Source organism: Uranotaenia lowii, chromosome 1 (genome assembly GCF_029784155.1).
Source record: "Uranotaenia lowii strain MFRU-FL chromosome 1, ASM2978415v1, whole genome shotgun sequence".
Lineage (NCBI taxonomy): Eukaryota > Metazoa > Arthropoda > Insecta > Diptera > Culicidae > Uranotaenia > Uranotaenia lowii.
This window is the reverse complement of record NC_073691.1, coordinates 209140839-209157517: the sequence shown is the minus strand read 5'-3', so window position 1 is coordinate 209157517 and position 16679 is coordinate 209140839. Positions and strand designations below refer to the sequence as shown.

General features: G+C 41.5%; 1 protein-coding gene across 41 annotated transcripts in view; it reads left to right on the top strand.

The window, feature by feature from the left end:
• The window catches only part of LOC129746062 (modifier of mdg4-like), a 96902-nt gene that overhangs the window by 53777 nt on the left and 26446 nt on the right, over positions 1 to 16679 (top strand). The window contains exons 5-6 of one of the 41 annotated variants that reach the window (XM_055739515.1): positions 1099 to 1521; positions 1705 to 1823. The exons of 20 other annotated variants lie outside the window; for them this stretch is intronic. In XM_055739515.1, the coding sequence (XP_055595490.1) occupies positions 1099 to 1521; positions 1705 to 1808 (527 nt within the window). In that variant the 3' untranslated portion in view covers positions 1809 to 1823. Of the gene's footprint in view, positions 1 to 129; positions 399 to 528; positions 870 to 1098; positions 1522 to 1704; positions 1824 to 1944; positions 2259 to 2852; positions 3146 to 3259; positions 3574 to 3664; positions 4030 to 4151; positions 4487 to 4590; positions 4972 to 7270; positions 7528 to 7647; positions 7959 to 8120; positions 8534 to 8727; positions 9009 to 9717; positions 10080 to 10234; positions 10530 to 13925; positions 14183 to 14295; positions 14610 to 14679; positions 15078 to 15163; positions 15580 to 15719; positions 16146 to 16236; positions 16596 to 16679 lie in introns of those variants that run through there. 20 more of the 41 variants (XM_055739811.1, XM_055739562.1, XM_055739566.1 and 17 more) reach the window with 20 other exon arrangements.

Genomic DNA, 16679 nt, shown 5'->3' with positions numbered 1-16679 from the left:
TGGCTTTTTTTATTTTTTTTTCGCCGTAGATTATTAGATTACTTTTTTTATTTATTAACATTTTATTAGCAGTTGGATTAGACTTCAATGATAAGAAGGACTTGAGCTAACAAAACCATTTAATTTCAGAAACATTTGGGTCCCTATCCACCGGGGTTTGGTTGGCAAACCAACCCTTCGATGTGATACCGAATCAGAAGGGTGGAAAATCGTTGGTCCTCTTCAACTATGTCTATCGCAAAGAAGCCACATTCAAGACATCGATAAACTGGGTTTGCAATCGTAATGCGGCTGGTCGCTGTCAAGCGAGGGTGATCCAGAAAACTGCAACGAACGAACTCAAGCTGGGCAAGCATGGCCATAATCACGATCCCGTGTATTGAACCCCCATTTCGAAGAAGAATAAAAAAAACCGCATAGCTTAAAACACTTCTTTTTTTATTGAGTCTACAATAAATTAATCCTAAAGGTACTCTGTAGGACCACTTCTAACAGTTTGTTCAACTTTTTCGTTTGAAAAAAATTTAGAGTACGGAAACGAACCCGGCCCGGAATGTATTGCAATCTTTACCACAACGATGCGTGGCAAGGAACAACTGCTCTACCTTGGTCAACCGTTTGTGTTTGAGAAGCTAGTCGTAACATCGATGGCCCATCCGAAGAAAATATGGCGATGTAATCAATGGTGGAATCAAAAGTGTCGAGCACGTGTCTACACTATCGACAATATTATCACTCCACTGAACAAATATCACACCCACTCGGATATCGTCAAACGAAAGCGACGAGTAGCAAAGAAGAAACCTGCCACAGTCGAATATGTCACCGGTTCCATTGCTGCCTCCCACCAGTAGCGGCATGGAGGAATCGAAAACAGTGGATGTCGATGGCACGGAATATGTCGTATCATGTGTAACGGAAGATTCTAGCTTTATCAATAAAAAAAGACTTTAGCACGCGATTATTGAGTCCGATTACAATCTGTAGATTAATAAACCATTTTAAACAATTTTGTAGTTCTATGATTCTCTGATCTATATTCTCTTCATCGGATTTATTGGACAACTGGAACTGATACTGTCTTCATTCTCTTTCCAGGTTCCAACTCGAATTCGGGAAGTGTTAAAAAAGTACAAATTTTATCATCCGTTCAAATGCACCCACCACAAAAATGTCTTCAACAACCCCGGCAACAGAACAGAACTCCACCGAAGCCAATCAACCAAAAAAAGCAGCGATCGGGACCGGCTTCAAAGTCAACCCCAGTCCAGCCACCCACCTCTCTGGATAAGGTTCCTCTGCATAGCGGTAGCACCGTATTCGTGACGACCAAGGATTTGATTCGTATCTATACCACAAAGCCGGCACTGTACACAGCAAGGCTGGTGGAAATTGTTTTCGGGCGGGAAACCATGAAGAAGTCCTGTGTGGAAGGACCAACAGGAGCAGGAGCGGCAGCGACCAGCAACAACACCGGTCATCTGAGACCGCTCGACTCTAAAATGTTAGAGTCGATTATTGGTGAGTTGTATTTTCTCGTTTTCAAGAAAGATTAACTTTTCACCGAAGGCGACGTCTTTTTTTCTTTTTTCATGCTTTTATCCTTGAATGATAATTATAGATGTCCCTGTTATAAGACACCCAGAATTCCAATGAGAGAGATAATTTGAACAATTTTTTCTCGTTTCCTCTCTTTATTTACAGTGCACGTGGTCAACGTTTTCAAGAAACAGAAAATAGAAATTTCGGAGGCTCTCGTGCTAGGCTTTATTCGCAACCGATTGTGTCAAATTCAAAGCCAGAAATAAATGAAAAAAAAAATTATTGTACAGGAATTTTATCAATTTGATAATTTATTTCTTAAAATCAATCTTAACGACAAAGGAGGAAAGATACTTACTGAATAAAGCTGTTTTCCATCTGTACTTCATGTGCTTTCCGCAGATTCGACCTATGACTTCTACTTCGAGTACTCCTCGGTCGGCACCAGGCTGCTGATCCACAATAACTTTGTGTTCCACAAGAACACGGCTTCCGGGGCGCAGATCTACTGGCGCTGTGCGTACGCGGCCCGACTGAAGTGCAAGGCAACGCTCGTGACAACGGACTGCAGCCAGCTGCGGGTCAAGAACCCGAACCACAACCATCTGCCCATGCGTCGGCTCGTGTACGGCATGGGTGTTAATCGGAAACGGAAGCTGAAAAATGCTAATACGTTCGCAAAGTTTAGGAAGCACGAATAAAATCAAATTAAAATGTTAAGTTTTTGTTTTTTTGTGAAGGCTTTGACTATATCGAACCTATATTAAAAAATAAAATTTCGAAAGATAAAATTTCTCATTTAATTCAATTGTTTCCTTTCCAGCCATTTTCATTGCCGTCAGCACCAAGCAGCAGTTGTTGAAGTTGCGTAACAAAATCTATCGCAAAACGCTAGGTCGGGCTTATCGCAGTTATTACAACTGCATCGAGTACAGCTGCCCGGGTCAGGTTTTGTTCCAGGAGCTGAAGGGAGGTCAGATCAAAATCTTGATGCACCACGAGGACGATTGCTCATCAGATTATTACAAAAATCGGCCGGCTGAATTTATGGATCAACTTTCGGTGGCCGAGTTGACGCAGCTGGAGCAAAGTCTAATGTGCGAAGGAATGTGATTCCATTTTAAATGACATCACAAATTGTTAATTCATATGCTTTTTAAAATAAAACCATCAGATTGATAAGCCTTAATTGATGATAAGAATAAAACGAAATTCATTCATAAGCGAGCTTCATATCACTATTTACTTTCATTTAGTTATAGTAAGAAAAGAGTAAGAAAATATTCTGAAATTCTTTATCTGTCTTCTAGGTACCGTCAACCAGTACCCACACTTTGCCTTCAAGATGTCACAGCGAAGTACGCACCTTTTAACCGTGAATGGAGTGACATTTTTTCGCAATCGCCAACGAAATGGGAAACATTATTGGAAGTGCCACCAGTACTACAAATGCAAATGTCCATGTACGGCCATAATCAACGATGAAAGTGCTCACATAACGGTGAAGTACGAGCATAACCATGAAATTCCACCACGGATCGCGCCAACAGGGTGTAGGAGTTCAAATCTAGGCTTTAAAAGATCATAAACAGATAATAATAAACACCTTAGATCAACCAAAAGTTATTTGGTGGTTCAGTTTTTCATTTAAGTTATATCAGGCTAAGAATAATTCATCCCAATATCGATGAACTAACGGAAGTATTTTTGTTTTCAGAAATCTACTTCACGAAATCTGCCCGAGGCAGGCCGGCTATTATCATTGACGGTGTCAAGTATCTATTTATGTCTGAAAACCACAAACGGGTGGTGTGGCGATGTTCGTCCATGGCTACAAGCAAGCTCAAGTGCCCTGCCCGAATATTCCAATACAAAAACCCGGAACGTTTCGTCATACACCGAGATAAACACATTCACGCACCCCTGAAGCGAAACAAGGTCGCATTCCTAACGCAGGACGTGTTCTCGGTCATACCGGAGGGGGATTTGTTATAGGAGTATATTAATGAATAAACAGTAGAATGCGAATAACCGTGTATTGATTGATTTTATTTTTTGAATCTTCGATAAGATCTTTTAAAAAATGTGTTCTATCGTTCTGACATTTGTTCTTTCTTTTTAGAATACAAAGTGATAGTGAGCTCCGGGAAAGTACTGACCTACCGAAGCAGTCAGAAGGGTCGATTACAACTTTCTTGCGATGGCTTCTTCTACGTGAAAGAAAAAACCGTGAAGCAGAAGGAGTATTGGCGCTGTGTTTACTATACCACCAAGATCAGATGCCACGGCAGGTTACATACGCTTAACGGCGAGATCAATCATTCGACGCCGCATAATCACCGCCCAGGAGTTTTCAAACGAGCCGATTACAACCGCCTGTCCGAGATCATTCTTAATCCCTCAGAGGAGTACCAATCTCCCAGAAGCAAGCACATTTCCAAGCTCACAATATCTAAAGTGGAATTAAATTAAGACGTCAATAAATTTAGGAAGAATCTAATACTTACTCAGATCTGTTTACTCCATACACGAGCACAACTATTTTAATGGCAGAACGTATTTATCTCAGACACTCCTTCCTTTTATTCTATTCTATTTTTCAATAAAAGCGGACCAAACGTGCATGGCGATCATTGAGGCGCTGGAAAATACACCGATGATCCAATTCACCAAAACGCAACGAGGGCGGCTGATGTTGATACACGATGGCTACAAATACGTCGAGAACCGCCAAAGCACCAAAAACGTGTTCTGGCGGTGTTCCCGATACGTGAAGTACGGTTGTCGGGCAACCTGTGTGACATCCAAGAATACGAACGAATACCCGATCCGGCTGGCCGGCAGCGCACATTCTCATAGCCCGGAAAAGTTGTTCAAACACGAAAAAGCTCAAAGCACTCAAATGATTCAAATAATGAGCTTCTCTTGAATAAATTGTTGATAATAAAAAAATAGTATAATTAAGAGAAAACTGTTCTGATCTAATCTTCGTATTTTCATCAACAGTTAAAAAAACTTTCATACTAACAGTCTTTTTTTTCATTTTAGTTATTTTTCTCAACAATAAAAACGGGGACTTCACGATAGCGCGAACGTCGGCACCCGCACATCGGGAGATGATGCTAGAGGTGGCAAAATTTGGACGATCCCAACGCGGAGCCCGTAAGCTGCTGTACAATGGATTCGAGTATGTGCGCGATCGAGAGTTTGCCGACTCGACCAACTGGCGCTGTGCCCTGTTCAAGCGACGCAAATGCCGGGCCCGAGCCATCACTAAGGACATTGGAGGGACGGTCTATGTGCGGCTCACCAACGACGATCACTGTCACGACGTGCGCGAGTATCGAACGGCACACGGAGTCTCGGCCGTCATTGGAGGATCGAACCCAAACTTTTAACTCACCTTGGCCAGTAGATAATAAAAAAGACGAAAAATTGCGATGACATCGACCGATAGACCTACTTTTTATACAGTGTGAGTAGAGATCGGGAAATCCGTGGATGTTCTAATATAAAAAAAACATATATGTATCTCATGACATTCAAACTCTAGGCGGTACAATGGCCCTTCCTCTGCCCCGCGCGTGGCGTGACGATAGGCGAGTCATATTACCGTCACGGGACTCTAGTCATCTTATTCTAATAGTCGATGTTAGTGAAGTGACAAAGGTTCATTACCAAAGTTTATCCGAAGTATCTTTCCTCACCTTAAGCGACTTCTGGAATCGAGTGGCGTAGATCAAAGGCCAATAATAACGTTGTGACCCATTTGGTATAGAAAACGGGCATACTCATTAACGAAACGAACTTCAGCAATACCTCTCTTCTATACGACTCGAGGCCTGATATTTCCTTAAAGGACTCAAGAATCGACCTCTCTTCTTTATGGCTCGAGGTTACCGCACACATACTTCTCCTCTACTCGACGCAATACCTGATGTCTCCTCTTATGACTCGATATTTCACCTCTCCTCGTAATGAGTTGAGGTTCACAGACAAACCTATCCTCTTAGCAATTCGAGGTCCGACCTCTTATCACAAAGCTCGAGGGTTGTCACCATTTGTCCGTCGTGTGTCGGTCGAGAGCAACTTATAATGCACTAGATCATTCTACTTAAATTCGTCTACTCAGCTCACGCATGTCTTTAGATTTCTTACTCGAAACGTTTCGAAGCACTTACAGGAATCGAACAACTGAGACAACTCAGGAGGTGCCGCTTGAAACAATGAATTTAAACTGCGGCACGTGACGTGTGTGAAAGATGCCATCCTCTGATTCGAGTATAAGGCTCAATTCGAGAAAAGTCACTTCGGATCAGGGAATCGAAAAATCGTTATCTTACGAGAGAATTTGACGATCAAAACACCCGTGAGAGAGATTTTCATCCGCAAGTACACTAGAGCAGAACTTATCAATTTCAATATTGCTCACGGACAAGAGAAAATTTCTCACTAAGAAGCTAAGAGCGCAAATTGATGAAAAGGACTCTCTGTGCGTTTGTTCCCTTGCTCACTTCTTGTTTGGTCGGACAATATTCTCAGAGCTAAAACTGACTGAGAGAAAATAATTTTAAGTGAGTTATCTTGATCGTCATTGGAAACGGATGAGAACTCATCGCGTTCTCATATTTATCGCTTAGTGTTAAACAAGTCAGTTATCATTATAAGTTTTGCACGATTTGCTTCTCTGCTTCGGATGGGCTCTCAAAACTGATCCAAAGTTTTTCGCCTTAAATGGCTGTTACAGTCTAAAAAAAGCGATTTTTTTAGTCATCTCACGTCACAAGCCGCGAGGAAGAACCCCTTTACTGGCAGTTAAACCATCTTTAAAATTCGTTTAGAGGTTGGAACTACCCAGCAAACATGAAATCGTAACAGAAATGATAACTTAAGTCGTTTACAATGGTGTTGCGAATCGCAATTCCAATTGTATAGTGAAAAGATCGTATAAAATGTCGTCTGAAGTCAGTTTAATTCGGATATGATAGAAAGTTCGCTATGATGGTAAATTTTGAAATTATTCCGCTCCCGTGCGGCCTTCAAGTGAGAAAAATGTTCTCTCTGCAACCAGCAGAGTATTACTTCCTTAACACTCTTCCGAAATCAATTTGTAATTTGAGGGTAAACGTTCTTATTCAAACAGAAAAATGTCTTTCTTACTGATTTTTCGACTTTTTTTTCCCGACAAATTCACAATGTTGCAAGCTGAATGTCAAAAAAATAGATAGATAGTATGAATTTATGCCCAATTTATTATCTCAATTAACTAAGTTCAAGGAAAACAAATTTTCACTCCAACAAATTCCTAATATTTTGCTTACAGAACAAAAGCCGAAAAAAAAGAGCTCAACCTATCGAGTGGCATCCTTCGGTCATACCCAGCGCGGATACACGATGCTGCAGTACGACGGCTATGGTTACATCAAGGACCGTTCGTCGGCCTCGACCTGCAGCTGGAAGTGTTCGTTGTTTCGCCGTATGAAGTGCCGGGCTCGAGCCACCACCAAGTACATCAACGGTAGGCAGATGGTCAAGATCACCAATCCCGTACATACCCATGATCGTAGCGAGTATCGGATGGAGTTTGATAATCCAGCTGATTGGAAAAAATAAAGTTCAAATGGCTTTCAAATGTTGAGCGTTTTATTCGAATAGTTTTTAAGGCTTATTAAAACACAGGTTAAATTTTTAACGCGTATGGTCTAATAGTTGTTTTTTTACATTTTAGAAACGTATTCCGAAGCTTACTTTGGCTTTACCAGGAGGGGTCACAAAATGTTGATACAAGATGGATATTCCTTTATGCGCGAGAAGCAAAAACATAACACTACCAATTGGAAGTGTTCCTGGCACGTGAAGCACCGGTGTAAGGCAAGGGCGGTGACGAAAGAGATCGGTGGTAACCAGTATGTGCGGATAACCTGTTCCATACATACACATCCCCCACATGCTAGTGTTAAGACGACATAAAATATTTAATAGAAAATATACTGCTGACGTTCGGATTATTGTTATTTATCTGTTTTTTGTCTGTTTTTGTCCATTAACCATTGCGTTGATCAAAATCACCATTGCTTATGAATCTTCATTCTAAATTCATTCCAGAAGACAAGAGCGGTTTCACAGAGCGGGCATACTATGAGTTCACGTCCCGCGGAACCCAGTGCCTGGTGTACGATGGATTCTACTTTAGCAAGAACAAAACGAACGATGGTGGAGTGAGGGTCAACTGGAAGTGTCGTTTTTACCAGCGGCTCAAATGCAAGGCTCGCGCTCTGACCAAAACCATCAACGGAGCTGACTACGTCAAAGTTTCCAACCCGGAACACACCCATTTGCGCGAAATGGAATCTAGGGGGACTCGCAAGAAACGTCGAAAACCGTTTATGGGCGTGCCCTGATTTGATCCTTTGGGGTTGTGATGAAATCCTCGATTTAGGTTACATCTGAGAATAAAAAAAAAACGATTTAATCACAATTGAGTAGATTTATTGCCATGCTGTAGCACTTTTGAGGAACAAGGCGGCTTGTTTGTAAATTTATTGTATTAACATACCTTTTTCAATGTTTCATTTTAGATTCCAACAAATTGATCGCGGACATGGACATAGCTGAATTCGGTACAACTCAACGAGGTAGACCAGCACTACTTCATAAAGGGTTCAGCTTCATTCGCAATGGTGGTTTCTGTGGCACAGTCAATTGGCGTTGCTCGGCCTACAGGAACAAAAAGTGCAAAGCGAAAGCTATTACTGTGAAGCACAATGGTGAAGTGTACGTAAAACTTTCCCACGCTACTCATACACATGGTCCTAAGGATGAAGGAGGCGGCAGCTCAGCTGTATTGACGTCTACAGGTGCTGAAAGAAGCAACAGTGCAGCCAAGCAGAGGCACCGACTAGACCTGGAAACCACTTTGGAGGACGGGTCATCGACCCTGTGGTTCCCCGAAGATGATGATGATGACTTTTTTTAAGAAAATTAAAATGCATGAGTAAAGCAGAAAACAATTGGTCGTTTTTTTTTCATTGTGATCAAAATAAGTTTTTATTTCAGGACTAGTAGGTAATGTGGATTTACCAGATTCAATTACTCTCGATAGAGTTCTTCTCTTTAAACTATCCCTTTTCTCTAACCACTTTCCTTACTTCACTAACATCTTCTGCTTTTACTTCCTACTCACAGCAAGTATCATCTACGTGCTTTCGAAGCGAGGAACCAAACACCTGTTCTACGATGGAAACACGTACACCCCGAACGAGCGACCCTTCCCGGGCCAAAGGTCTCGCACCTGGAAGTGCACCCTCTACTATCGTCTCAAGTGCCGGGCCCGCGTGGTGACGACGGAAACCTACGGCAAACCGCGGCTGCGGGTCGTCGTGGCCGAGCACACCCACGACAAAGTGTTTCCCCATTTGAGCCAGAAGTTCCGTAGTTTGTTCTAGAAGCTGCCCACGAAACTTAAGCTGTATCTGTATTTTGTCTGGTCATCTAGTCCCTAAGTATGCTGATCTCGTAAAAAAATCGTAGCTTATAGGTTTTGTCCTCATTTTAATTCGTAATAAATATAGAACAATGCGTTTTTCAGCGATATGGCTGCTTTTATTCTTTTTCTTAAGGTAGCCCAATTTTAGTAATTTTCTCAACTTTTGATTTTGTAATTTAGGGTCAAATGGAAACTATTTGCTAACATTCTTTTCTCCTTTGTAGATTCTGGCTATGATTTGATTGCGGGTACATATGTTTTCTCCAAAGATGATCCTCGGTGTCGGATGGAAACCGTTCCGGAACAGATTTTGGTCAAAATGAACCAGGAGTTTGAGATATCGACTGTTATTGGTCAGCGGGGCAAGGTGAAATTGCTGATTCAAGGCTATACCTTCATAGTGAACAAAAAGCGCAACGGAAAGCTTTACTGGGGCTGCGCACGGGCAGTCCCTTTTAGATGCCGGGCCCGCCTTATTACCGATGCCGTCGACTATTATGATATAACGTTGAAAAATCTAGCCCACAACCATAAACCCGATGAAATGAAGTCCCGATGGACGACGGAGTAGTTGAGAATGTTAATAAATGTGGTTATTTCTTATGAGTATTTTTGTTTCTATTTTTCCTTGTAAATCGAAACTGGTTGAAGTCTTAATCCAACTCTAACTCAAAATTGTTTCGTTACAGGTAAAAAAATGCGTCTCTCCGGGGTAATCAACCTTCCCCAGTGGACCTTTACGCCGGGCCAGCGAGGTAAACCTAAGCTCGTTGTCGAGGGTAATTCATTCTTCCGCACCAAGGGCGACAATCTACGTTCGTACTGGTCATGTTCGGCGTACAAATCGAAACGTTGCAAGTGTAAGATTGTAACCCATCGGGACAGTATGGTTGTCAAGTACACCTTCAGAACGCACACTCACCCGAATGAATACAACGACATGTCCAAGGTGGCTCGTGTCGAGGCGGACATGAATGAGTTCTACGAACGGCCTCATGCGATGGATTTGAACTACAAGGCAGTTAAAAGTTCATAAAACGAAAGAAAGAGAAGTCGCTATTAATTGTATAAATCTGTTTAATCTAAAAATAAACCAAATTTGCTAATAGACATAAACTATCTTAAGGAGAAAGAGGGTCTTTAACAATATTCGTTGGCTCATTCGTTAGTAAACCAATCTAACACACCGTATCTTTCTATTTATAGGAGGTCCTTCGAAAACTAAAGGGGAGCGATCAAAGCTCAGCAATAAAGACATCTTGTTCATTCCCAGCAAACGGGGTCGGCCAAAGATGATACTCGATGGGTACACGTTTGTGCGGAATGCTGGCGGTTCCGGTCGAACGTACTGGCTTTGCGACAAGTTCGGTAAACTCAAGTGCCGGGCCAGGGCCGTCACCGAGCGGGGCAACGTGACGATTAATGCCCACAGCCACAACCATCCAGCTTCACAAATGCATTAGTATTGAAACACTGCAAATTTGCATAGAATCTGTCCACCGAGATATGTACCGGGCTTGATCAGAAGATGGACGTCCAATGTCGGCGAATGAAGGTAGGTCTGTTTGATCTTTTTTAAAAATGTTAGTCTCGGTCCAAATTATAAAACGTCACCTAAAACTTTCAATAGGGTGCCCTCAAAGCACCCTCAAAGCAAGGTTGCTGATCTTCGCTCAGAATGGTTTTTCACCCCGATCCTAGTCGCCAACGAGTTTACTCCTCAACATAGAAAGTGTGTTTTCTTTAGAAACGACGCTTTTCAGCAACGAACGACGCAAACCTAGTTTGTTTTTCTTCCCCTCTTTAGTGATCCGTTATTTTCTGAGTTACTATCGGTAACCACCAAACAATCATCATTCGATTCTGATGAAAATATTGCGCGTAGACGGCGTCGAATTCTTCGACATCTACTCGACTCGCTGACGATCATGCTTCGCCGCGAACGCTTCATGAAGGAAAACGAGTTAATTCTTGGAACGCAAGAGATGAACAAAAACCAAATTTATGCCTAAATTGCCTTATTTTCCTCTCAAGGTGTGTTAATTATCTTATTAAATATCGGTCTTAGTCTTTATCCCAGGAATTGATCCCTTGTAGCATTCTTCCTTAAAGGCCTGATTTTGGGCATGAATCGTCATCAACTCGCGCCGAATCAACTCGCAAAGAAATCATTCAGTAGCGAAGCGAATGATTGCTGGAGTAAACAATGACTGAAAATCGGAAGGAGAAAATCAACAAGGAACGCTAGGCAACACAAACAGAACGAAAATTCATAGTACATGGTTCACTAGGACGGCGTTCTTATGTTGTATGTTTTGATTCGTTCGCGAGTCAATGCTGCAGCGTCGTTACTGTGGTTGCGTCGGTAACGATTAGAAATTTTGAAGCAAACGAAGCGATTATCAGTAACCCTGCCTCAAAGTACTAATTTGGCTGAGTAAACAGTTCTCGGTTACTTTGGTTACACATGGCACCCATTCGAAAAAACTTAAAAGTGGGGGGAGTAGATGCCGCTTCAAAACTTCCAAATCACTAAATTTCATAAACACTTAGGTTGGCAACCAAATTGATTATGTCTAATTTCGAAAACTGACCATATAGATTATGTAAATTGGTCCAGAAACCTGACATGAGTAAAATTTTAGCTTGATCGGACTTGATTTTTGACTCTCAAAAATCACCTGAGGGAGTACCAAAGGAATTAAGAAAAAATCGAAGTTTTAATTTTGATGCCAAATGACTTGAAGATGTATAAAACGTCAAGATCTGGCTTCGTCTCGAAAATAAAAATTTTTGGCCAAAATGTTCTTTCAAGGACTTAGTCGGTTTTCCGAAAAAAACCGATTTTATAAGCTTCAGCTTGTTATCAACTATGGTCCACCTACGGCCCCTCCTGTCAAACGGCATAATGGTTGCACTCCCTGATTGGTCCGAGATAATCATCATTGCACAATGAACCAATTGAAAGATTGCTGGGAACAAGCAATCTCACTGTACAGTTTTGAGAATCCCACTTTTCAATATGAACCAATAACGACGCCGGTCAAGTCTGTGTAATCGATAAGAGAAAGAGAAGTGCAGCACATGTGATGATTTGTTTTGTGGAGACCGGACGTACGCCATCCCTCCACAAATCTGACGGAAAAAGGAACAAATCAACGGCTTAGAGGAGTTTTAAAGAACTAAGGCTCGTCCACTGTATTTTGCAGTATTTTCGTGAAAATTAAACAGATTGAATCTTTTATTGCCCCTTAATATTGAAAAATTGGAATAATTTATATTTCCTGAACTATGCCAGATAAACTTTTTGTTGCTTTTAAGACTTCTAATGAAAACGCATCCAGACGAAAAAGGCCAAAAAAGTGACGAAATCTAATAATAACTCATCGACGAAGTAATATTTTTCACGAAAAAATCATAAGTAAACACGAACAGGCTCACCGAAGCATAATGAAACGGAGATTGGATCAGCAGTCGAAGATCTGCATCGTCTTTCTGGGATACTTGAAACCGCTTCGGAGGGCTTGAACTAGAATCTCAGAGGTGTTCCTTTTCGAGTGGCCGGTTCCAAAAGTGGTCGTCACTGCAGAGGCACCATTTCTCAAACACCATCCACCTATATTTTTTTCGCCAACAGAAATTTAATCACATTCAAAAATTTATGATTTGTCTTAAAAATCAAAACTTCATCTCAAAACAAACAGAAAAACGACAAAATTGTACGCACTCGACCAAGGCCTACTCGCTTCCTCAGAAACGATTCAGATAACGCCAGATCTCGACGTTTCATACATTTTTAAGTCATTTGGCATCAACATAAAAATTTTGATATTTCCGATTTCCTTTGGCCCCCCTAAAGCCCGTTTTACAGTTCAAGTTAAATAGAACGTGAAAAAATTTTATTTCGTCAATTACTCAAAAACGATCCACAACTAGCATGTGTAACATAGGGGAACCGATGAGGGATGGCTGAAAGATGAAATTCCAGCACGACTCTTTCCTAGAAACCTTCTACCACGGCAGGGGAATTGGAATAAAAATAGTTCTATCAGGTTTTAAGGAACGAGTCCGGCTGGAATTTCATCTTTCAACAATTCCCCATCGACTCCACCATGTCATAAAAACTAGTTAGCGACGGAACTAGTTTTTGTGACATGGTGGAGGAGTTATTGATGAAATAAGATTTTTCACGTTCATTTTCTCGTTATTCGGCGATTCGATAAGCAAAAATCTTATGCTCAAAATCTTCCAGTCTGATGTCTTGTCTTCTTTTCTTTTCAGATAAGCTGTGATACGTTTTCTACTCATAACTTGATGAATTGCCGCTGAATAGCTGTGTTTTGATCGTGAATTAAAACCTTACATTACTGAAATAAAAAAAAACTTTCAGTTCAAATCTGAAATGAAGATGCCTCATTCTTTCACCAACCCACCCATCCATGTTTTTCTTCAACTAACCGACCGTGAAAAACTGTTGCAGGGCTGAATCTACTCTGGTCGCTTCACCAACAGTTCCGGCAGCGATTTCCGATGGGTTTGCAGGTGTCGGTTGGACGGTCGGGCCATCCGATGCTGCGCATAGGTGGCCACAGCTTCTGTCGCAACAACACCAAAAACACCCGCACCTATTGGCTGTGTGCCAAGAACCGTTCGCTCAAGTGCCGGGCCCGTGTCATCACCCACAATGGCACCGGGGCCGTGGTGATGAAGAATCAGGAACACAACCACCCACCAGAACGGAGTGAATAAAGAAGAATGTGAGTGCCGTTCGTAGGCACTGTTGTACATGAAACTCGAAAAAGAAATTTTGTTTCATTTACTATATTGAGATTTTCTTTGCCTAAATTTTTATCTAAGCAGAATTAGTATTTACAAAAGATCATCTCTGTTTCTGCAGGATCTTCGAGACAATACAAGGAACTGGTGTTCGTAAGTGGACAACGTGGCACCCCCAAGCTAATTGTAGACGGTTATTCGTTTGTGCGGAATAAGGGTAACTTCCGTACTACGTATTGGCGCTGTTCGAAGCTCCGGTCCCTCGGTTGCAAAGCCAAGGTCATGACCAACAGGGTAGATAACAAGGTTTCGATGACCAACCCTGGCCACTGTCACATGCCTGACTACCAACAATATGCATAAATGTGTTATAGGACGAATAAAATAAGCATTGTGTTAAAATTTTGCGAATAATTAGTTTCGAATGAAAAACCTCTTGAATGATAAATAAGTTTCGTAGCGTTTATAACTAATATTTTAACTGTTTTCAGATGCATCTTACTGGATGGAAGCAATTCCGGAAGAAACTTTGTTCCACTCGAATCCACCATTCACGTACGTTACCGGTCAAAGGGGTGCTCCCAAAATTGTGTACGAAGGCTTTTCGTACGTGTGTGCCAAGCATTTGAAGAATCGCAAGTACTGGATCTGTGGAAAGCAGCGTAGTCGAAGCTGTAGAGCTCGCTTGATAACAGATTCGGAAGATAAATTGTTTATTGTTAGAAATGTAAACCACAACCACGGGCCTGATCTGGTCAAAATTAAAAAAGAATCAATCGTGTTCGATTAATCAAGTGTTTTATTCTATTGGCCTTGACGTTTGTAAGTGATTTAGTATCGATGGACATTTTAGTTTAGTTTTCTATCTATTTCAGATATGTCGTACTATTTTGAAGATTTAGAGTTTGTCCCAACGAAGAAGCCGCTGATCATAGAATTGGACGATCAGGAGTTAGACCTAGTGCCTGGTCAGCGGGGTACCAGTTTATTGCGGGTTCAAGACTACTGCTACGCCAAGAACAATAAAGCCAACAATACTACCTATTGGGTATGTCGGACACGGATCAATCATCAAAGATGTAACGCACGGGCAGTAACTACGTTGAAAAGTAACGGTTTACACCGAATCGTTATCACTAATCCAATCCATTTCCATGAACCCGTAAAGAAAACGTACACTCCCGTTCCGAAGAGTCGATCCAAACCAAACAGACTTTTCGTAGAAGAACTGTACTCCTTCGAGTATGACCCTGAATAAAACTGATATGCTAATCGCTGCTTTATTTATTCTTTTTTTTATTTGTATGATTCCAAAGGTTGACGTTTATCGGTTACTAACGGTGTTTTGTTCACTTTCAGATTTCAACCATTCAGTACTACCTATTGGTTCGAATCGGCCTCGACAACGTGAAATTAAAAAATCTCGCCAAAGGGAAAAGAAACTTCAACATATAGTTCTCAATGATCAACGGCTCGTAATGTACGAATCGCAGCGTGGGAAACGTATGTTGGTGTTGGAAAATTATACATATTGCCGAAAGACCACTATAGGCGCCACAACCTATTGGACCTGCCGAACTTATTCAAAACGGGTCAGATGCAGGGCCCGCGTCCATACAACTCGGCAACCGGATGGTCGGTATCGAATCACACTGGGAACCGCCGAACACAACCACATGCCCAAACTTAGCCTTAGGCATGGCCAGAAGTCGATTGTACCATCCCCAGACGATCCCAATATTTTCCATATGGTAGAATAGTTGGCAATAAAATGTAAGCCCTTTCGATGGAAGGATTCTTTTGCACCCCTTCGGATACTCGATTTCTTTGGTTTCTAGTTAAAATAACCTTAAATTAAACTAATCAAATGCTTCATTTATATTCTGTCTAAAATACGAATCCATTTTTATTTCAGATCTCGATCCGTTGATACAATTTATTGTTTCGGAAACGCCCTCCCCGGAACCGATGTTAACTGCAGGTAAAACCTACACACCTCGACGACGTAATAAACCGGGTAAACCGCTGGTCCTGTACGATCAACCACTGGTACTGTACGAATCGCAGCGTGGAAAGCATCTGTTGGTGATTGATAATTTTACCTACAGCCAGAACAATACTATCGGCTGCACGACCTACTGGGCGTGTCGGGTTGTGACGAATCACGTCAAATGCAAGGCTCGTGCAAGTACCACCCGGCAAATAGACGGTCTCTACCGAATAATGCTAGGCGGAGTCAAACACAATCATTTGCCCAAACTTAGCCACAAGGCTATTGTGCAATCCGAAAGTGATCCGAATATATTTCACATAAAGACGTAAAATCCTATTATAAATTTTATGTAGTTGTTTCATTTATCTGATTTATAAATTTTTTGATAATGATGATCAGAGTAAATAGTGTTTTTAACCAATTATTTAATGCTTTTCAGGGAAACGAAAAATGAAACACAACGGTAAACGCGCTCGTCCTTTTGACATTCACAAGGTTCTGCTCCAGCCAAGCGAGGATGTGTGTTTGGTGCCCAGTGTGGTAGGAGGGGGAATGGACATATGCTACCGTGGACATCTGTTTTCCTACCATTATGCGTCCCGTGGTTCCAGGATCTATCGTTGTATGCAATACAGTGAATGCAATTGTGAAGCTAGGGTGTTGCTACAACGGTCGAAAGTTTATCCAATTGATGCTTGGCATAACCATGGCGAGACCTGAGTTCATGAAGCTACAACACTTTCCTGACAATGTCAATATTTTTTGTTTGTATTATTTTGAGATAAACGATCGAGTTTAGAGTACAATCAAATCCATATGAATACAAATTTATTAAAAGGTACCCTTCAACCTGAACGAGTTATGTATTATAGTTTTGGGTTT